General features: G+C 50.7%; 1 protein-coding gene across 2 annotated transcripts in view; it reads left to right on the plus strand.

Moving 5' to 3' along the window:
• Window positions 1-23,075, plus strand: part of AKAP1 (A-kinase anchoring protein 1) — a 35,997-nt gene that overhangs the window by 1,814 nt on the left and 11,108 nt on the right. For both annotated transcript variants that reach the window (XM_044390755.3, XM_026517408.4), the window contains exons 2-3: window positions 17,258-18,872; window positions 21,427-21,560. In XM_044390755.3, the coding sequence (XP_044246690.2) occupies window positions 17,282-18,872; window positions 21,427-21,560 (1,725 nt within the window). In that variant the 5' untranslated portion in view covers window positions 17,258-17,281. The remainder of the gene's footprint in view (window positions 1-17,257; window positions 18,873-21,426; window positions 21,561-23,075) is intronic.

A 23,075-nucleotide genomic window follows, 5' to 3' on the forward strand; every position in this document is an offset into this window, starting at 1 on the left:
ACCTGGTACGGTCATATCTGTTGGTTTGCTATCCTCCCCTCCCCCCTTGTCGCAATTACTGATCAAGGAACACCATTCAGAAAAAGCTGTTAATTCTGGCAACTAGTAACCTTACTGTGCTCTTGTAACCAAGTGCTTCCCAAATTAGTTTTTTTTTTTTTAACTCTATTCAGAAAGCAAAGCTTGGACTCTTAGTAAGCACCACCCATCCCCTTTGCTCTTAAAGGCACAGAGCATCTTTGAAATGAGTAGAAGGCAGCGTGAACATGATCGTTTATCAGATTTCTCTGTTTCTGGCATTCAAGTGGTTCACCTGCTGATTATTTAAGACTTCCTGAGGGACGCCTGGTTGGCTCACTGGTTAGAGCATGAGAGTCTTGATCTTGGGGTTGTGAGTTCAAGTCCCACATTGTAGAGAGAGTCCTAAAAAATAAATAAAACTTAAAAAACTTTCTTAGCATTGGAAACAAGTGAAGTTATGTTTGGGGGGGGGGGCTTTTGTGTTGAACTTTAACCTCTTTCACCTCTTAACTAGTTTTGTGGGTTCTGGGTAGTTATTCCTGGATATATTTTCAGGCGAAATAATGGCTCTAGGATAGAAGAGGGCCTTTTGATGCTAGAGGTATGCAAATCATTGAAGCTTCAGTGCCTACCTGGATTAAACTGGCTCCTTTGTCATGCAGTTGCTAGGTGATGGCCCAAAATTTGTGGAGAATTGATCCCATCTAAGCCCTTGAGTGAGACATCTCTGAGTCGCTGGAGCCTTTTGTATGAATATCCTCTCCTTCTCCCAGCTGTATCTAGGAAGTCAACGCTTGGCCACTGCAGGGCGAGCACGTAGGTGTCTGTTGTCAAGGGGGTCTGCTCAAGTACCAAGTGAATGTGGCTCCAGGGTGAGATCGCTGAGCATCAGTATTTTGAAGCAATTTGTTTTGCTCTAGTTGGTAATCTAAATTATTCGTGGGTGTTGGACCCAGGCCTGGCCATAGCCATCGTTTGTGGGTGAAGGCTAGTTTTAGCCTTTACAGTGTTCCCTCTCATCCTAAAGACAGATTGAGATTATATTTTAGACTGGGCACTGTGCCTGGTTCATGATGGCTGTTCAAGCATTGCTTTTTTCCTCCTCTTAAAGAATTTCTGAGATTAACGTTGTTTCTCTTGAATCACTTGAGTGATTTGGATTTTATTAAAAATGCCCCTCCCCCTAGACTCTGACCCGGAACCTTGGTTGGAAGGAAAACAAATTGGTTTCCCCACACTGTGCTACCAGCCTCCTGGCTCTGGCCTGCAACAACATGATACGGTCGAGTGCATGTTTCAGGGTTTTGAGGAGTGGGCACCCTATGGGCCTGGCCAGCTGGTGCCTTCCAGCCCATTCTCCCCAGGCCACTCCTTCCTGATCTTTCTTGTGAGTCTAGAATAAGAGGACCTCTCTGTAGCTTGGTCTGTTGTGCTGTTGTGAGGAAGTCAACAATTTTGTATTATGAGTTAACCACCTTATGTCTGCCATTCTGTTTTCCTCTATTCTGGAAAGGCAGGGGTCCTCTGGGCCTCTTGTCCCACTGAAATCCCCTCCTACCATTTGAGTTGCTAATCTGCGTGGGATGTATTTAAATCCTAAACTTGGCTTTCTAAGGCAAGTTCTTTTTTCCACAGCCCTTTCTGGTGTAATGCCTCATGCAGGTTTCACCTTTATGATCATTTAACATTAAGTACCCATTGTGTGTGGGACTCCCAGGAGCAGCTCTGCTGGCTCCAGTACCTGATTTTCTTACTTGGGTTTTGGAAAACAGGATCAATGACAGTGTTTTGAGTGGGACAGAGTCAGGCTGGAGAGGTAGCTGGTGGGGATGTGGGAACTATAATTTAAAGGATGCCTTTTCCTTGACAGTTACTGCCTTATGCTGGGAGAGTTGCAAGCAAACACCTCCCTGATCCTTTAATCCTCACACCTCTGAGTACAATTGAGGTGGGTGACGCTGGAGGTCAATCGGGATTGTTTCGATGGCTAATATAAATACAAATTGAGGGGCAGAGATACTGACAAGTATGGCTTTGCGCTTAAGCTACGTCCTCTGGAGGGCTTTTGTGAGAAGAACCAAGAAATAGTGAAATCCGTGGGTTTTTCTCCTAATCTTTCTGGTGCTTTCTAAGCAGATTGTTGCAATGAGAGTGTATGTTATCATGCAGCATTTTGAAGACTGGCTTTCAGTAATAAGTAGCTTTCAAGGTGTCCTTTTCCTTACTTTCTTTTCCTCCTACTAAATGGTCTTTCTTCTGTCCGAATCCTGGCCATTTGAGCATTTCTACAGCTCAGTTTGGTAGTTTGCAGCAGTTGATAGTAAACATTCTGTCCCCATCTGGTAATACTGGCTGGCTGCCTTCACTCAGCCCGGTGTTGCTGAGGCCCATCCATTCAGGAACGAAGCCCCAGGTGAGTTGTAGACGAAAAATGTACAGTGCTGAGGGCTCATGAATGAGGCTTGTTTCAACACTGGGTTTAGCTGGCAAGAGCCCTGGTTTGTGGGTAAGGACGGGGTGCAGTTTTCAGGGCTGAAACCTGGCAGTGGTTCTGGACTCTTCTGGGGTCTCAGTTTCTTCAGCTGGTAAAGGGAGGGTTGGTCACCATCAATCAGGGATGTTCGGATTCTGCTCCTTGAATGCCTCTGGGCTGCTACAAGGTGGGTTATCTGCAGGGTTGTGTATGGGGAGGGGTGTGTTTGGGCTGGAAAGCATAGCTCTGTGGATAGTGAAAGTCAAAGACTAAAAAAATGCCACAGTCCACTGTTTTAAGTGCATCTCGGGTTCTCTTAGCTCTAAGATGCTACTGTGCTAAATATTTTTTTTTTAAGTTTTTAATTTATTTAAGTAATCACTACACCCAACATGGGGCTTGAACTCCTGACCCCGAGATCAAGAGTTGCATGCTCCTCTGACTGAGCCAACCAGGTGCCCCTTATTATTATTATTATTATTATTATTATTATTATTATTATTTATTATATCTCTATTCTTATCTCCTAAATCTATCTTTAGGGAAGAGGGTCTAGGGCTGCCTTGTCCTATAGGGTAGCAACTAGTCACGTGTTGCTGGTTCAGTTTAAACTTTTAAGCATTAAGGGTGCCTGGGTGGCTCAGTCAGTTAAGCGGCTACTTCGACTTGGTTCGGCTTGGGTCAGCTCAGGTCATGGTCCCAGGGTCCTGGGATCGAGTCCCACATTCGGGCTCCCTGCTCATTGGGGAGCCTGCTTCTTCCTCTCCCTCTGCTGCTCCCCCTGCTTGTGCTTTCTCGCTCTGTCAAATAAATAAAACCTTAAAAAAATAAAATAAAACTTTTAAGCATTAAATACAGTTTAAAAATCCATTCCTTGGTGACATTAGTCTCATTTCAAGTGCTCAGTATCTTCATGTGGCCAGTACTGGACAGTGCAGGCCTGGAACATTTTCACCATCACAGAAGGTTCTAGTTGGACAGCGCTGGTCTTAGTTTTGGTCCAACTGTACACGCTTGATTGCCTCACTTTGTATAAAGTATCACATGTTTGGGCTTAGTCCTCTAGAGTCCACAAATCCATAGCTTTGGTGACAAATTATTTATCATCTCTATCTATGGCATGTTAAGAAGCAAGTTCTGGTCTGCCAGTTTGGAAGGCAGTGATCAATTAAGAAATGGTTCTAGAGAGGAGCGTCCTGAGGAATCTGGGGATGGGGGTGTGAAGCAGGAGGGGCAGATGCTAAGCCCTCAGAAAGCTGTTTCGGTTTAAAAACTTATTATCTTAAAGGTCCTTGCTGGTTGTCTAAGGCCCGTGCTCACTGTCAGCGGATTTGCTACTTGGTCCCTCACTCACACCTGATGACTTCCTGCAGGATCCTACTGCAGGACTAGTGCTGAACCAGACTGGCAGGCTCCTTACAGACAAGCGTCGTTTTCATTCTGTCCCTCCAGTCCATCTGGGGGTTAGGCCTGTTTTTACAGAAGGTGTTGGGGAGAGTTGGGCCACACTGGGGGTCCTGAAGTCTTGGTGTGGGGCTAGCTCTGGGGAGTGAGCTTTATTTCCAGATACCCCCTCATCTAGTCCGGGGCATGCCTAGTTTGAGCCCTGCTAGACAGGCATATAATGTGAGAGCTCTCCTGTCTTGAAGCCAGCCAGCATAGGAGGCATTAACAGGTACCTGTTAAGCACCTACTGTATACCTGGCATCTTAGGTTTTTTTCAAACTATAGTTGACCCTTGACAACATGGGGGTTAGGGGCACCAACCTGCCCTGCCTCCCCCCGCCCCATGCCTTGCAGTAAAAAAACAATCCCTGTATAATTTTTGACTCCCCAGAAACTGAACTACTAGCGTAATGCCAGCTAGAAGCCTAACGGGAACATAGTAGTCAGTGGACGCATATTTTGTATGTTATGTATATTCTATACTGTATTCTTACAAAAAAGTAAGCTAGAGAAAAGAAAATGTTATTAAGAAAATCATAAGGAAGAGAAAACATTTACAGTAATGTACTATATCCCCAAATCCACATACAAGTAGACCCACGCAATTCAAACCTGTGTTCAAGAGTCAGCCGTGTTCCCTTTTTATTTTATCTCAGCCCTACGAGGTAAAGTATTTCTCCTTCGTGTGTGAGGGAGCTGAGGCCCTGAGGAAACTAAGCGGACCCCAGGACGCAGGGCTGCTTTGCGCTTAAGTGACGGTTCTCTCTTTACCCGCATGCTTAGAGACGGTTTCTCACTTACTGCCCTGTTATCCTTCCATCCTCATCTGGAACATGAAACTGGGTTTTTCAAAGATTAAAATGATGTACCCCACGAACAGAGGCTCTTGGGTGTTCTGAGTCATCAGCCTCATTACAGCCCTATGGAGGGATTCATAATCCATTTTACAGGATGTTTTCATGTTACGGGAAACTGAAGTTTAGGGTCCTGCTCGAACACTCTTGTCTTTTCCAAGTCCTGTTTTAGCTCCAAATTATGCAACTGTCCAGTGCCTTTGAGCAGCACAAATCATGACTGTGACTAAGTCAGCCTTGTAGGCTAGGTCGCTGTGCCTTAGGGCCTGGAAACGGCTCTGCGCCCTCTGGTGTAGCTCAGTCACCTGGTTGAAAAGACAACCTCAAGTCCCTCATTCCTTGGCTCATAATAATGCAGCCTGCCAGACCTCACATGAAGGTCATGAGACCCATCCCCGAGCCCTCAATGGGCTGCTGCCTGGCAGTAGCCTGGTCTGTGCTGGAGGAAGCACAGATCTGTTCAAGCCCAGCCCTCAGCATGCCGCCTCCCCCACCCCTGCTCCTCCAGCCTTGGCCTGGGCAGTGGATCGGAAGGCCAGTCCAGTCTTCCGTAGACCTCCTTCCTGTCCCTCCACAGAGAAAGGAGCAGGAGTGACTTGCCGAGCTGCCTTGGAAGGAGGCCTGCACCCTGATGTGCCTTGAGCTCTGATGAGAAAAGGCTGTGCTGAGAATAACCTCCTTGCTTTGTCCTTTGACTTTGGTGAGGCCCACCCAGCCAAGCTTGTGCTGTGTGCTATTTTTAGCAGGTGGCATCCTTTAGGAAGGCCAAGTACATGTGGTTTCAGCATGCAAGCAGGTCCTGGTGCGGACACTGCTGCTGTCTCCCAGTCAGGGGAGGAAGGAGAATAAAGTCACCCTTGAAACTCTTGTGAGGTGTGTGTATGAGGGGGGAGGGGGCGGTGGCTGCTGAAGAGGTCCCTGGGGCTGCCTTTTCTGTTCTGGATCTGTGGCAGAGGCCCAGTTCTGCCTCCTGGGCCAGGGAGGCCTGTGACGCAGGCAGCTCAGGAGCCAGGGAACTCCCTAGTTTTAGGACCTCTGGTTGCCCTAGTGGCCAATTTCTCTGGAAATGACATTATCCATTTTCATGGGAAGTCACTGACTCAAGAGCAGGCCTCTATCTACACAGACGCTAAAAACTCTGTAATAAAACTGTGGTTTTGTCAGCAGCCTGATTACTGGTGTTCTCTGGCTTAAAAACCAAAACAAAAACGAGAGTCGGTAAGAGCCATGCCCCTTACTAGGCATTCTTACTGGGGGGCCGCTGAAGCTGAAGAGATATGAAGGAGTTGGATGAATTCTGCTCCTCACCCCCGTCCTGTTTTCTCCCCCTTTTTTCTGTTCCTCCCTTCCTCTAACTCGGAGCTGCCAACTCCAGCCCATCTATCTTTTTCTGATTAAGAAACCTTCGAGCCGTATAAGGGCCTCTGTTGCCTATGGTTTATGTTGGCTCGAGACCGAGGTTGTTTTTGCAAAGTCTGGTTCAGAGAAGTAGCAAGGGGTGTGTGCGCACGCATGCATGCATCCATTCCCATCTGCTCCCTGGGGCTGGACTGCCTTCTTGGAACACATTCATCTGAGAGGGTGGGGGGCTAGGGCAAGGGCCTAGCATTGACTCCAACGCTGATGTGTGGTGTGACCCCAGGGCTTCCTGGCAGATGCATTTGCTGAGAACTCCAAGTAGAAAGTGAGCCCCTATTGGACTCACATAATGTGTACCAGCTGATCTACCAGCCAGGGGAGCACCCTATTTCTGAAATAGATTCTAGAATTTGCTCCTGTTTATTAAGAAACTACAGGGACATCTGGCTGGCTCAGCTGGAAGAGCATGCAACTTGATCTCAGGGTCGTGAGTTTGAACCCCATGTTGGGTATAGAGATTATTTAAATCTTTAAAAATAAAATTCAAGGGATGCCTGGGTGGGTCAGTCGGTTAAGCGTCTGCCTTCGGCTCAGAGTCCTGGGATCGAGCCCTGCATTGGGCTCCTTGCTCGGCAGGAAGTCTCCTTCTTCCTCTGCCCCTCACCCCCCTCATCCTCACTCGCTCTATCTCTCTCAAATAAATAAATAAATACTCTTAAGAAAATAAAATTCAAAACTGCATCACTTAGAAAATTTAAAAAAGAAAAGAAACTACAGCCCCATGGCTCTTTGGGCAAGTCCGTTCTCCTGTCTGGAGGAAGTTGGGTGAACCTGTCCCTCCGGGTTCTTGACCTTTAGCACGGCTTCGGCTTGGTGATGGAGGGGAACGATTTCTCTGGCAGCAGCCCTTCGACCTCATCTTCACCTCCCCCCTTGTTGCTGTCGCTTGAGTCAGCCAAGTTTGTTCCTGCCTTAGTACTTGGCACATGCTCTCCCTGCCTGGAACTTTCTCCCCCTCTCCTTTCCCTGTCCTCCCAGATCTTGGCAGGGCTGCCCCTCGCTGTTCCAGCTCTGCTGCCACCTTCGGAGAGGCGTTCCCTGACCCTTCGGTCTGAAGCTCCCTCTCTTCCAGGCACACTGGACCCAGCTCTTCTCAACCTGGGTTCCTCATCTACACTACAGAACACATGATTGAGTGGCTAAATCAACTAGAATCCTTCCAGACGCACAGGAATATAGTTAGTTCTTTACGTACAAAGAGTGCCTACACTCAGTGCTCTGAACACCTTTTGAGAGGCTGCTGGTTTATGCCATTGGGCTGTTGTGTCTTCCCAGCGTCTTCTCTGAAATGTGACTCCCTACCCCTCCTGCTACCGTTGCTTTCTGAGGGCTCTTTCCACCACCTCAGCCCCCTCTCCGGTGGACCCTGGCTCACAGTGGGAGTTAAAATCTTTATTGAATGACTAGCCCTGAGGGGTCCTGCTACCTGATGCTGGTTAGCCTCGGTGGGGTGGGGAGACCCAGTGCATTGGCTTGGAAAGGTCTTACCATCAATAAGCCCCTGCTCTTTGTGATTACTACTGTTATATCAGCAGGTCAACTGGGGGGCTCTGAAGCAGAATTGACATCAGTTACGGGGAAATTACAGCATTACAAGTTTGTACGTAGATGCGTTGACGCTACGTATTATACTGGTTAACAAGAATCCTAAAGCTCTATGGTGATAGAACATCTCTTGTTATTGAATAGTTAAGAATGTGTTTTTTTAAAGATTTTATTTATTAGAGAGAGGGAGAGAGAGAGAGCACAAGCAGGGGGAGCGGCAGAGGGAGAAGCAGACTCCCCACTGAGCAGGGAACCCAATGTGGGGCTCGATCCCCAGACCCCGAGACCGTGACCTGAGCCAAAGGCAGATGCTTAACTGACTGAGCCACCCAGGCGCCCAAAAATGTATTTTTTGTTCTATCAGAGCACTGCTGGTAGAAAGATTGGTTACACACGTTATACATAGACTTATTCTTTGAAAGACCAGCCCTTTGCCCTGAGTGTTCCCCAACCAGTCCTCTCATCTAGAGGCAGCTGCCCTCAGTTCTTCTAGGCTGTCCTCCCTGCTATTTACGTCTGTATTTCTAAGTGGGATGCTTTTCCTTTCCTTCCGTTTTTTTTTTTAATTTTTTTTTTAAAGTATTACCTGATTTGTTTTTCTAGTCTGAACGGTAAGGACGTGGCTCATTCCTACACTTTTTCTCCCTCCCCTCATCCTCTTGGTATAGAGGGACAGCTAGCACAACTTCTGGTCAAGCTGCCCTTCAGAGTGCACATTATGATGTAAAGTTGTTAGTTTTCCATATTTCCTTTCATATCCAGCCCCTCCCCCCACTTTCCTCTCCTAGTTAATTTCCTGTGTTTCTTTAACTCCGTTGTCTGTTTCTCACCCGATCTCCAGCTCTCCAGTGCGCCTTGGCTGTTGCTGTCAGAGCGCCTCATTGTTCTTAACCACAGCAGGTTCTCAGATGTTCATGCGATTCCTGGGAAGCACCCCTGTCCCTGGCTCTGCTTCCTCTTCATCCGGGGAATCCATTCTTCCCTTCTTTTGTGTTGCTTTGTGGATGGGTGCCCCCTCCTTTCTTGGTTTACTCCCTTGTCTTGGTGGAGCCCATCTTTCAGTAGCTTGCTGAGAAGAAGTGGGGGCCGGTAGGCAGCCAACAGAAGGCAAGCTGATTCATGCACAAGGACAAGTCCTTTTGAAGGCATGGGTTTGGGGTGTGGCGGAGCACTTGGTGGGAAGTCAACAAAGACAACGTGGCACCCACAACCCTTTCACCGTGGCAGCAGGATATCTGGCTTCACTTCACGGAATAGTTTAAATGAGAGGGGTCTGGATTTGGGCATCAGGTCGTGAGGAAGATGGGTGTGGAGCGAAAGTGCATATTGAATGGGACAACCCAAGCCTTCTTGGCTCTCTCAGTACTGGTGTTCAGGCTGCTAACCTCTCCACCCCAGGACATGAGAACTTTCTAATCTGTGGAAACTGGCAGCCTGATTCCTGTTTGCCCCCCACCCCAGCCAGGATACTTGCCTGACTCTTGGACCAAAATGGTCAGTTGGTTAGTGGCAGAGGGTGGCACCGACAGGCCCACTGAAGAAGATGATCATTGGCGGGGTGGGGGGGTTGCCCCAAAAGAAACTGTGAGATTTGAAAGTGCCTCGAAAGTACGTTCTGTCTGTTTCATTTCCGTGTTCTGCTGTGCTTTGTACCCTGTAGGTGCCCATAAATAGTGTTGGGTAGGAACGACCTTAGGCCTCTATGTGATTTCTGAGTTGGTCGTATTCTGCTGTCTGCCGTTTGAAAATCGGTGTCTCACCTGTTGCTCTGCCCACCTGAGGTGGTGGTGTGATGGGCTGCTTGCCTCACACCATCTTTTCTGATTCCTTCTGAAGGCATGTGTCATCTTCATTAGCTTTTTTTGGTATGCTTGTTGTCAGAGCACAACTTCCTATCTTTTGGGCAGTCTTGGGTAGTGTTCTGTGGTCATGGGCAGGAACTCTGTGTACCTAGGAACACTTCCCTGCCACCTGCTTTATCACTATCCTCAGAAATCTGTCAGAATTTACTGGTAAAGCGATTTGGTTGCCAAGAGCAGGGGGTAAGGGGGTAAGGGACAGGACAGATGTGCCATGGTTGTTATTAAAGTTTTTGAAAACCACATTCCTACCCCCCCAGATGAAGCAGTGGGAAGACCTTTGTAGAAAATGCTGATTCCCCCCACCCCCCACTTTTATCATTTGAAACCTAATGAGACTGGACCTGCCAGGTGTTTGGTCAGCAGAGCAAGGAAGACTGGGCATGTCACCTTTGTGTGGGGTTCCCTTTTTTACCAAGTTTTCCAAACTGGGAGTTAGTTTAATTTGTAATCGAAATAGAGGAGAAACAGCTCTTAATTTGAGAGCATGTCCAGAGAGGAGATTTTTTTGCTCCTGGCTCTTCTTACCTGGAGCTCCTAGGATTGGGCTCTGGGTCTCCATTTTTGGCTGGAGAAGGCTTCACTGAGTAGGTGCTCCCACCCAGACGGTACTGGGTTAAGCCTCCAGTTTCCTGGAGAGCAGCCCGGGAAGTGTTCTGTGACTTTTGGACAGCTGATACACCGGGAACAGGGAGTGGGGCTGGGCCGGCCACGGTGCCTCACCTGACTGCTCTGTGGGGCCATCACAATGAAGGGTGTGGGGGACAGTATGGGCCAGGACCTCACAGCCCCACTGTGAGCTAATGCGGAATCTTTAGGGTGCCAGCATGAGTCACAGCCCACACAGGCCCCCTACGGATGAAGGTAACAACTGCTTGAACATCAAGGCTGGGCTGAGACCTACATCCCTGAGGCATGGCTCCGGCACTCTGATTCCTGGGCCCCAGCCATGCTGCGGAGGGTGAGTGGCCCACCGTACCATCGTTCTCCACCCTCAGTGGCAGCACCAGACACCACTCGGCAAGGTGGGCTTTGGCTGTCAGGGCATCTGTCCAGCTCTTGTGTCTGTTTCTGGTCTGCTGGGAACACCCTCTGGGACTGCTCTGTCTTGTAGGGAGCCACGAGCTATATGTGGCTGTTTAAATTTAAATTAATAGTAAATAAAATTTAAAATTCAGTTTCTCAGTTACACTCGTCACATTTCAAGTGAGTAAGTAGCCGCCAGTATTGGACTGTAGTTGCCACTTAGAGATCACCCGGGCCTTTGCCTCTTGTGACCTGCTCTGCTTTGGCCGTGTTTCAGCCGCTGCCACTTGTTCCCATTGCCTTGGCAGGAAAGGTCAAACTGCTTTTGTCTGGCCCCCTACCAGCTCTTCAGCCTTGGCTCCCAGGACTTGTTCTGCTCTGCTTTGCGACTGCTGCTCCCTTCCACCCCCAAAGGCATCTTGGGTTTAGAACCTTACATTTATGTCATTAACCCACCATTGCAACCTAGGCAAATTCTGGCTGCCTTTGAGACCGTCTTCTTTGGGTTCTGTTTGCCTGCTTCTGAAATTGGGCTCAGCTTGGTGCAGGTGTGAGAGACACAGATTCTTCAGCATGCACTGTGAGCTTCTGGTGGACAGAACCTTTTTCTTGCAGCAGCTTAACCATATTTATGTGTGAATTATCACATGAGTGAGTGTATGTGTGTAGCCTCCACCTGATGAGGAATCAGGTAAACGCATCCTGTAGAAACCCAGAGGCCCTCTTGTGGTTTTGCACAAGTCCTCCAGTGGACTGGTGGGGGTGGAATGGGAAAGGGGGAGGGGGACCGGGTCGGGACCTTGACCTGGCCCACAGCCTCTGCTGTTCTCTGAATGTGGTGGCAGCACATTGAAGACCCCCTTCAAGGGGAGAAGCCCCTCAGCAACAACTTAGTGGGCTGAGCATTCTAGAGATGGAGTGTCTCAAACACCTGGGGACAGTCTTTGGTAATACGAACACATAACTCTAGAGTAATGGAAATATTCCATTTCCGCTGGGGGGAGTGTGTACTAGAAAAGTCCATTCAGAATGCTGAGTGGATGTGACTTCAGTGACCAGGCCCGAGTCCACACTGGACTTGATAGCCACTTGGCTCCTAAGTGCTTGTTTTTATGATCAACTTTCCCATCAATTAATTACATGCAGCTCTTTTTTTTTTCCACAATAACTGCAGCCAAATGGGCTTAGTCACTGGGACCAACACTGTTTGTACTGTTCCCAGAAATTTGTTTTCTTGTTTAGCAGAAGGCTCTAGACTGCAGTAACTGGGTTGGTCATCGGTGCTGGGAGTGAGGCCATTACTTTTCCAGAGGTAAACGTTTCTAAGAAGTCACAGGTTCCTCTGGGAGAAAGGAAAGGAATCCTTTCAGAACCCGGACAGCGCAGGTGAACCTAAGGCTTTGTGGGGCCGCGGCACGTGCCTGCCTTGGGCTGTGTGTGACCACCGGGCAGCCAGCCAGCGTGCATCTAGTCCCGGGCAAATGGACCTGCTAAAAATAAGCAGGCAGCTATTTAATTCCAGCAGATTCAAAATAGCCACGTCTCCTCCCCACCAGCCCTCAGGCAGGGCTCTGCATCCTTCTGCAAGGCTTTTCTCTGGCTTGCCTGAGTGTCTGGGGCCTCGGGAGGGGGAGGCCCTGGGGGAGGTGGCTGCCTTCAATTAGCTTGTGAGTGTGAAGGCTTTTAGACCAACGGTGTTAAATGCCACTTATATCTTGTAGTTCAGGTTTTTTACAGAAAACAAAAACCCAAAAACCAGGGCAAAGAGAACACCTCAAGAGTCTGTTCCCAGAGGAGGAAGGTAGGCTGAAGTGTGCACATGTGTGCATGTGGGCCTACGTGTGTGTGCACGGGTGAAGGCGGCCCTGCCTGAGAATTCAGAGAAACTTGGGGCCTCTTGCAGCACCTGTCTGGGCCTATCAGACCAGGTAAAGCAGGGAGGATGGCACCCTGCTGATCCACAAGAAGTCTGTTTGAGGTGAGATTGGCTCCAGTAAGACCCTTGGAAGTGAAGGGCTGAGGAAGTGAGGGACGTCTCATGACTGGGGGTACAGTGGGGGGCTTCAGTCACCTGGCACTCCCTGAGCAGTGCCTTCAGTGAGACCCAGCGAGTCTCCTTTGGGTGGGGTGGCTACTGATCCTGGGGTTCTTGGCTCTGTTCTTGGTGGAGATGGCTAATATCTCTAATCACAGTCCCCAGGTAGCGACGAAGAAAACAAAGCACGCCTTCTCCTAGCTGGGGATCTCACACCTCTTTTCTCAAATTGCAGGAGCTCTTCAGTTGGGCAGTTCCTGTGCCTGGAGGTCTTCATGGAGAAAAGGGCTTTCCCTGGAGGAGCAGGGGTCCTGTCTCCTGGCTCTCCAGCTCTAGTCCGAGGGGGCAGTGGTGGGCACTGGGGATCCAGGTGGGGCATTCAGTAATCTTTGTGTTGGCTGACGCCGTTGGCTGGTACCCGTGTTAACACACCTTGTCAGGGCCCTCGTGCCACAACAGTAGAAGGCATCTGGCTTGGAAGTGGTGCAGAAGCGGTTTCCTGAGCTGAAATGGCCACGTAGCTGCAGCGGACTGTCTGTAGAGGGCTGTGGAGGGTGGGTTTGAGGGCTCAGAGCCTCCATCTCTGGGGAACAAGTGGGCAGGTGGGAGGGTTCAGTGGGTGAGTGGTGGAGGTATCCAGGCAAGCCGCAGAGCAGTGTTGTGTCCCCAGGTGACTAGTTCTGCGCGCAGTGTGAACTGGGGCTGGGAGGTGAAGAGGGGGCTGGGGGACAGTGATGCGGGGGCCAGGGTGTGGGCTGTGGTGTGGATCAGCGAGGGTGCAGGACCTAAGCCAGGCCAGGACTGTCTGCTTGAGTGTGGGCCTCTGCCTTATATAGCCCGTTCCTGGAATCTCCAGAGGCGAAGCGGGGGTCACCTGCTGGACCCTTAGGATCTGTTTCTCGTACCAGAGGGGTGGGGGCTTCTCCCAGCTGTTTGAGGGGCAGTTTGTATCTTGGGTAGCAGCTCCCTCTTTAGACACCTCAGCTTGAGTTTGGCCTTGGGCCCTTGGTGTGTAAAACAGGAGACTGCCCTCTGTGCATTGTTAAGCCTGAGGATTCTTTATCTTCCTCTCTGCCCCATTCCATGGAATCTTGTTTCTCAGATCAGAGAATCGGTAGAAGACCATGGCAATCATAACTAAATCTGCTGAAATGAGATTGTCTAGTTAGTAAGGAATCAGAACCTAAATTGACTGGCAAGAGGAGAAGCCAGGGTGAGACCCCAGCCACACCTACTGTTGCAGGTCACCTGTCGGGTAGGACTGATGTGACAGTAGGCCATGTCACAGGCCTGCCACCTTAGCCTGAGAGCACCCTTCCCCCAAAGCCTCTATTCCTTCTCAGATTTTATTTTTATGTGGAAGACACTGACTACAAAGCAAATACCCTAATGTAGTCTACCACTTCTTCGGGGGTGTGCACAATGTTCCAGGAAAGTGATTCTCCAACTTGCATGTACACTGGAGTCACCTGGGTTAGGGGCACCTGGCTGGCTCAGTCAGTGGGATGTGCGACTCTTGGTCTCCGGGTTGTGAGTTGAAGCCCAACGCTGGGTATAGAGATTACTTAGAAAAATTTTATTTTATTTTATTTTATTATTATTATTTTTAAAGATTTTATTTATTTATTCTGACAGAGAGAGACAGCCAGCGAGAGAGGGAACACAAGCAGGGGGAGTGGGAGAGGAAGAAGCAGGCTCCCACCGGAGGAGCCCGATGTGGGACTCGATCCTGGAACGCCAGGATCACGCCCTGAGCCGAAGGCAGCCGCCTAACGACTGCGCTACCCAGGCGCCCCAGAAAAAATTTTAAATAACCACCCTCTGCCCCCACCCCAACCAAACAAACCAAAAAACCTGGTGCTTTGGTCTCACTCTCAGAGATTCTGATCGAATTGATTTGGGTGCCACCTTGGCCTTGGGATTTTAAAAGCTTCCCAAGTGACGCTAACACGCCACTGAGTTGGAGAACCGCTGAGAGACTTTAATTCTCTCTCCCCAAAAGGAAGAGATTTTTATCCTATATTAGCAGATGAGGAAAAAAACTACTGGAGCTAGTAAGTGAGGTCAGTAAGGTTGTAGGATACGAGATCAATGTGCAAAACGGTCTCCTGTCCTACAACCCGAAGGCTTGGCGTGTGTCCTTCCTGGTTTTTCATTAGGATTATGTGGACGTACACATTCCACGTATGGGGTCTACGTCTGTTTTCTGCGTCGTGGCAGTTTTTCCACGTCCGTACATGAGATCAGCCTACTTCTCGATGAATTCTGCAGTGTATTTAGCAGTGATGCCCCAGAATTTTGTTTCAGTGATGCCCCAGTGAGCCTTTATATAGACCTTCGCCTGTACAGAGTTGTTTTCATTTTTTTTTTTTTTAAGATAAGATTGCTGCTGTGGGGTTTTTAGGTCATAGGTTACAACGTTTTAGGAGCAATATGAACTTCCCCTTTCCTTGGTCCATATGCTGCCTCATTTCCTCAGACACGTTAGTGCGGTCCAGACTTAATGTGGGCTAGAACCCGAGTTCTAGTCCTTGGCTGTATGACCTTGAGCTTGCTTTTTTTTTTTTTTTTTTTTTTTTTTAAATTCTTTTAAGTTTTTATTTAAGTAATATCTACACCCAATGTGGGGTTCAGACTCATGACCCCAAGATCCGGAGTTGCATGTGCCACTGACAGAGCCAGCCAGCTGTCCTGACCTTGAACTATTTTCTTTCTTTCTTTTTTTTTTAATTAAGCAGGCTCCACACCCAGCATATGGAGCCCAGCTCGGGGCTTGAGCTCAGAACCCTGAGATTGAGAGCTGAGCCGAGATTGAGTGAAACGCTTAACCAACTGAGCCACCCAGCCGCCTTGCCAACCTTGAGCTGTTTTAACCTTGATGATGGCAATACATTCCAGACCAGGTGGTTGAGGATTAAGTGACACGAGGGAGAGCATCTAGTGAGGTTCTGTGTTTGAATCTAAAGTTAGGAGAAGCATCATCGAACTTTCTGCCTAGAGGGGTTGGTAGGATCTTCTGAGTCTGGCCACTGCTTAGCTCTGCTCGATATTTTCCAATCCCACAGATTCACTTCCAAATATTAGCAAGAAGGTTTATGGCTTTCCCCACCCCCTCACTTTGGGGCAGAACATGTTTCCGAGTGTTCTTCACTGTAATGTGTTTGTGAATCCCCTCGGGGTCTTGTTAAAATGCAGTTTGTGATTTATTAGGTCTGGCCTGGGGCTGTATTTCTAGCAGGTTCCCAGGTGATGCTCAGTGCTTCTGGTCCATAGACCACTCTTTGAGAAGCAGAGTCCTAGAGCGGTGGTTCCCAGTGGAGGCGCAAATCCAAATAAAGCACACTAGGGCACAAACCCAAATTAAGGTATAATTCACCATATCGGCGGAGGATTTTTGGTTTTAAGAAGGCTTGTGATATTTGCAGACAGAATAAAATTTACTGGCATGGGAGGTACTGAATTATAAGCATTCTAAAATAAGTCTGTCACAAACCTCTAAAGAGAGCTAACCCAGCTTAGCACTTAATACATATCTCAACTAATCCTCGTACCAACCCTCCTTTATGAGCTGTGTCCCCTCTTATGAGGAAAGGAACCTCCATCTTCATCTCCTTTATGTGTCTGCTGCCTTCTCCTGGCCCTTGATCATTTCTCCTGGCCCAGATCCAATTGATTTAGGTGTCCAGGTTCCTGTCCCTCCAATTGCTGTTCCTCCTACTCCCAGGATCACCTGGGAACACAGTTTGGTTCTCTGTTGCCTACAGGATAAAGTCCAGACTCCACGGTGAGGCCCCAGACCCTCATTGGGTCCACTAAACAACTTGATTCTTCAAGCATGACCTGTAGCTCCATGCCACTATATGTTCTGCAGTCTCTCACCCTGGAGCCTCCCCCTCATCCTTTTGAAATATTACTCATCCTTTATTCCAGTGCTTTCTTGCTGCATCACTGTTTCATTGAGTTATGATTTTGTGGGTAATGTGAGGGACATACATACATGTGGTTTCACGGGTCTTTAAAAATACTCCAATGTCGGGGAGCCTGGGTGGTTCAGTAGGATAAGCGTCCGACTTGATTTTGGCTCAGGTTGTGAACTCTCAGGGTCGTGAGATCGAGCCCCACCTCGGGCTCTGCACTCAGCAGGGAGTCTGCTTGAGGTTCTCTCTCCCTCTGCCTCTTCCTCTGCGCACTCTCTTTCAAAAAATAAATAAATAAATAAATACTGCAATGTCACCTGAATAGATAAGTGTTCTGGGAGTTTAGAGAACTAAAAAACACAACACACTATCCCCTTGGGGGGAGGATGGAATTTGGCATTGAGAAGTGAAGGAAGGGATTTGGGTCCAAGAGAAGGCTCATCTTGTTTCAAGGGAGTGTGCGCGGATGAGGAAGCAGAAGGGCGTATGTCTCCCTGCCCACCCGCCTCCAGTGGATCATGCTGTGGGTACAAGAAGGGGGAGGGATGCCCCTTACATAAGGGGCAGGGAAGGGGGGAGACAGCAGGTTGTCTTTCTTTGCAGTGGCATCAGGACCCCTCTGCTTGGCTCTCATAGCATCCCTCTCTCCTCCTCCTCTCCAGGTATAATTTCTTCAGGCCTCCAGGATGGCCATCCAGTTCCGTTCCCTTTTCCCCTTGGCATTGCCTGGAATGCTGGCAGTCCTCGGCTGGTGGTGGTTTTTCTCTCGTAAAAAGCATGTCAGCAGCCAGGACAGACAGGTGGAGGCTGTGGAGCTGAGGGCTGGCCGAGCCATCAAAGAGCCACGCCCCAGGGCGGACCCCTGTCCTGGAGTAGTGTCCACGACGCCCAGCCTTGTACTGCCGGCCGAGAAGGAGCCCTCTACTGGGAGCAAGCCTCCCGCGGAGCCCCCAGCCTTGCTGCGGCCACATCTAACCTGTCGCAGGTCCGAGTCCTCAGGCAGCCTTCCCAACACCACCGACCCGAGACTCCGGCCAGGAACACGCAGAGATGACAGCGCAAAGGTGGAACTAGCCCTGACGCGTGATGAAGTCAGGTCCGTTCCCCTGGAGTGTCCCCTTCCGACCCCGAAGAGTGTTCCTTTCCCCCACGAGGCAGCCGAGGTGTGCAAGCAAGAGCCCCCCTTTGGTGCAACAGGAGGTCGGGGCTGGCAGGGCCAGGCTGCGGCCCCCCAAGAGAAGCCGAGAGAGACGGGTGGGGCCGAAGGCACCGGTGATGCGCTGTCAGGAGAAAGCGTGCTGGAGGAGGGTGTGTTGTCCCAGGAGCACGACTCTGAACCGGCAATCAGCGAGGTGCCCAGTCCCGCTCCCTCGGGAGGAGCGGGAGAGAAGGGGAAGGACAGCCCCACGCAGGCGAAGGAGGATGCCGTGGGGAAGCTGCTGAGCAGCCTCATCGAATCGGCTCACACGGAGCTGATGGAGGACGAGGAGCGGCTGGTGCCACGGGTCCGTGGCAGAGCCCGCGACGCAGACTGCACAGGGGAGCCGGGCCAAGACGAGGCTGCAGAGCAGAATGAGAAGATCGAGCAGGCTGCTTATCAGATCATCTCCAGAGTGATCTTGGAGGCAACTGAAGAGGTGCTGGCCACCACCATGGGCAGGATTGCAGATCGGGTGTACCAGGCCTCAGCCGGTCAGCTCCCAGGGCAGAAGGAGGAGAGCTGTGTGCCAGTCTGCCAGAAGACGGCCCCGGGGCGAGATGCTGGGGAGCCCGCACCGGCCACCGTGGAGCCAGAGGCGGCCTCCGGCGCAGACGCTGCCCTCCGCTTGCCGGACCTGCCCGCAGACGACCTGCCACCACCAAAGACCTACAGGAGCTGCCTGAGCAGCCCTCTGTCCAGCCCCAGCAAGGACAGGAAGCCAAAGAACTCCGCACACCACATCTCCCTGGCCCCCTGCCCGCCGCCCGCCGCCCCCCAGGGAGGGTCGTTAGATGAAGCCAGTGTCCTGGCAGAAAAGGCCGGATGCACCCCCTGCACTTCTGACTACAGCCGGGATGTCCCTTCGGTGGCCTCTGAGCCGTGCTCAGATTCCATCAGCACTTCGGGGCTGGAAGACTCGTGTACAGACACCAACTCAAGCCCCAGGAGCAAGGCCATCTCCTCGCCGCTGCCGGAAAGTACTGTGCCCTTCAGCAACGGGGTGCTGAAGGGGGAGCTATCAGACTTGGGGAATGAGGATGGATGGACCGTGGATGCAGAAGCAGATCATTCGGGAGGTAGGAGGGTCTTGGATGTTCCTCGCTTGGAGGGACGGGGTGGGGATTCTCCCATTGTTCGGCAGGCAAAGGCTGCCGGTCTGCCTCTCCTTCTGCAGTAGTAATGCTCTTCAGCTCCGTGTCCCAGCTGGCCTGCGGAATGTCGAGGCCCAGCGTAGCGCTGGTGGGTCACTGAGAAGTTAGGCTCTCCTGAACCCCCAAAGCCACGGGAGCTGTAACTTGGTTTAGCAGCCAGGGACCCTCCCCAGTCCTCCCGAAGGAGTCCATGTTGGGTTTGGTGATGAACCTCCCTGTGCCTCTTTCTCTCTCTTAAACCTGACCTTTTAAAGGTTTTTGTAATGGAGAGGCTTCCTTAGCTTTAATTCCCAAGTACCAGGAATGGGTGTGAACTTTTTTTTTCAATGGTTTATTTCCTTTTAATCATGTGCTTGTTCCCATGTCTTCACCTGCCTTCCTTCTCCAGAAGCTCTTACCGGGTAAGTGCCCAGAGAGCGGCCACAGCCTTGACACTTGAGGGAGGCTCTCGCTCTCCTGCCTTGTTGTCGCCACTATTCCTCCGCAGAGAGCCTCCGCCATTTACTTTCTGTGCAGCTGCAGTTCCGTCCCCGGGAAAGAGGGGCACTTTGGTCACGAAGTGTCCACTGGGGTTTTCGAGTGCTGACCCCAGCATAGACAGTTCAGATCGCTCACATACAGGTCAGCAGCTCCTGACCCTGGTTTCGCAGCCACCCTGGGGTATTTTCAGTTAGTTATCTCCCGCAAAGAGGCCATGAATTCCCTGTGGGGTCTCTGACTTGCTTGTCCTGGAGCCGTGCCCCACTGTCTCCGCTCCAGGAAGGTCGGGAGTCTTTAGGGGGAATGTCACTCCTTCCAGCCGCATCTGGTGTGTATCCCACACCACATTTGTCACCTCTGAGATGGCTAATGAATTTAGACACCACTGATTTCTGTACCTCTAAATGAAACAAAGCTCATCATTGTGACCGTGGTTGTAGAAGGCCAGAGACTATAAGATGCATCTGAATTTCAGGGATGTTAGGGTTTTTTGTTTTTGTTTTTTTGGTTTTTTTAAAGATCTTTAAATGGTAAACAAAAATCTTTCTAAGAATGAAGGAGTTTCCCTTTATCGGCTGGCCGTCAGCTGAGTTCAGCCCGTCAGCCGTGTCCTGCCACCTGCAGGTGGATTGTGGCAGCTCCTCGGGTGTGGTGAAGGCCTGGCGCTGAGGCCTCGCGGGAGAGCAGGCTGACGGTCGGTTGGAGGTACAGGGACAGCAGATTGGAGGCTGGAGTGCCATTCTTTTGGCACTCCGGCGTGCAGAGCACAGGCTCCTTCCTCCCGGTCATCCACACCCGAGCGCGCACAGCCCTGCCCTTGCGTGAGGAAGTTGAAACCTGGGGAGCCTGGGGACCACCAGCTGAGGAAGCTGGCCTGTGAACGCAGCCTGCTAGTGTCCCGTGGGGTCTGAGCCACCTCTGGGTGTGCCTGGGGTGACCCATATTGGCCAGTCCTGTTCTGTTCAGGAGAGGCTGAGGCCCCTGATGTTGAGGGACAAGGTCACTTTGAAGGTGACTCGTCCTTAGCTGGGGACGGAATCTCATTGAAGCCTTACTCTGCATCCAGATAGTACATGCAATGCTTGGAAAGGATTATGTCCAGGGTTTGGAGAAATCATGTGGATAATAACCTAATTAGTAGAATCTCAGGAGCGATCTATTTCTGGCAGTTAAGTTGTCCGTATTTAAGCCGAATCCTTCCTCTTAAGCTGGTCTGGACCGTGTTTTTCCGGGATAGCCGCTCTGGCACACTCTAGAGCGGGAGTGGAGCAGACCCACGCTGATGCCAGGGCCCTGCTTCCTGCCCTGTTGTCTGGGGCATGAGCTTCAGCCCAGTCTTTGACCAAGGGGTGAAGACCCGCCATGAGCCGGAAGAGCATTCAGGGTTCACAAGTCAGGCCTAAGCAGAGGGAGAGGAGGGCCTCCTCCCTTCATCTACGTCCAGTAGGGCCCCGGGGCAGGATAAGAATGGGGCCCTCAGACGAGCCAGCAAGGGAGGCCTGTTCTAGCTCTGCTTGACTGATGTTCACCAATGAGCCCGGGCCCGGGGCCTTGGGGCACTAGAGTCCCTTGGTCCGAGTGGCTGACGTGGTTGGAAGGGTGTGGGCCAGTTGTGACTGGTCGGTCTCTGTGGAGGCCTGCCCTGAGAGCAGGCTCCGGGGACCATGTGGACCTTTTGGCCCGCTCCCCCCCACCCCGTGGGCTCCCCTTCCCAGCTCACCACTTGTCTCTGCTCCAGCAGCTGTGGCTGGGCGTGGCTGCCAGTTCAGCAAGTGGGGATGTGAGTGACAGGCTAAAATTAGGTGTATCTACACCCCCAGTCCTCCTTTCATTGGGGTTGTTCTAAGCCTTGTAGACTTCGGGTTGACAGTCACCTGCCAAGCTTGAGGAGGGGGTGTGGGGCGGGGGCCTCCTGGGAATGTGGATTTGGAAGTTCTGCGTTACTGACTGCTCTTAGCTGGCGTCTGTGTGTCTGTGCATGCTGCTTCCTCCCCTGCAGGCTCGGACGGGAACAGCATGGATTCAGTGGACGGCTGCTGTGGCCCCAGGAAGACTGACAGTTTCCAGAACGCCCAAGCAGGCTCCAGTCCTAAGAAGGTTGACCTCATCATCTGGGAGATTGAGGTGCCAAAGGTAAGGGCTGCAAGCTCCACGTTCCCTCAGGCCCAGGGTCATTGGGCTTAGGGGGGAGGGACAGTAAACTCAGAACAGCCCCTGAGCAAGCCAGAGGCTGATGGGAAAGGGAGGGCCACACTCTGCCAGGGCCCAGAGCTTCCTGCGATGTCGTGGAGTCCCCTCAGCTGCCCTCAGGAGGGACCTGTTCTCATCTCCTTCAAACTCACTCATTCTCCCCCTGGGGCTTCCTTGTGTGTGCTGGAGCTCTGATCTGTTTGGAGATGCTAGCAAACACCAGACTGAGGGCATGGGCCAGGCAGGAGTTCCTTCACTGTGCTCTGCTCAGAGCTCCCCAATGCGAAGTGTATTTGATAATTGAGCACAGCATAAATCCATATTTCAGAGAGCTTGAAAAGTATAGACATGTATGAAGAAAATAACAAGCTGCTCTAAACTCACCCCCCGGGAGTGACTGTGAGGACGTGTATTTCCTTCTCGTCTTGCACCCTGTGGTTTTTAAACAAAACTGAGATTATGTTGCTTTAATTAATGCTTTTAAATATTTAACAATTCAATTTTCCTGTGTTATTCTTTGAAAATATGATTTTAACTGCATTATTCCTTGTGTGAATGTCAGTTTACTCCACCAGTCCTCCAATCCAGGCTACTGAGTGGTTTTGAGCTTTTTGCTATCTAACTCAACAATTTTATTAGCTTGATCTTGATGTTTCTCGCTGGGGCTCATAAATAATTGGCCAACTGAATTCTCCTGGGCACTTAGCTCCCTGCCGCTGTGGAGACTTGGCTTGGTTTGAACTGTGGGTCAGGCGGGCTGCTTTGACCCCGGGGTGCTGGCTCCCTAGGTGTTTTCTCCCCCCGTGACCCTGAGAGCCACCGTGCCCTCTTCTCCTTCATGGTTGCAGAGGGCACGGGCAGGCAGCTCTGGGTACAGCGTAACCGTGTCCCTGGTGGCTCTGCTGGGGTGGGGTCATTTGGGATTGTCTCAGAGCTTGTCTTACTTACATCATGGCTAAGTCGGGCTGCTCCTGTCTGCCTTAAGCTCTCGGCACGCTGGGCGCTTCTGCAAGCCTTGTGCTCCGAAGGCTCCGGGCTGCTATCAGTTGGCAACAGAAGTGCAAGGGTTCTCAAATGGAGCCTCTTTATCTTCAAAACTGGATAGACTTGAAGAGGTCTGAGGAGTGATAAATCGACCCTTGTGGCTGGCAAAACCTCTCCTAGTATAGATTTGGGAGGAGAAGACGCTGGCTTTGCAGCTTTCTGGATGTGGGCCAGGTTGTCAGGGAAGAAATGGGAACTGCTGAGTCCAGAGCCGGACTGTGTAGTTCAGCCACTTAGTAGCTGTGTGATGTTGGGTGAGTTACTTTGCCTCTTTCAGCTTGTTAACCTCATCTGTAAAATGGTGATAAAGGTATCTGGTTCAGAGCTAAGTGCTCACAACAGTGCCTGGCAAATGAGTGCTGGCATGTTCACAGTTAATGATGTGTTTGAGCTTGACCTTGCGTAAAACGAAGG

This window comes from Ursus arctos, unplaced genomic scaffold (genome assembly GCF_023065955.2).
Source record: "Ursus arctos isolate Adak ecotype North America unplaced genomic scaffold, UrsArc2.0 scaffold_24, whole genome shotgun sequence".
Lineage (NCBI taxonomy): Eukaryota > Metazoa > Chordata > Mammalia > Carnivora > Ursidae > Ursus > Ursus arctos.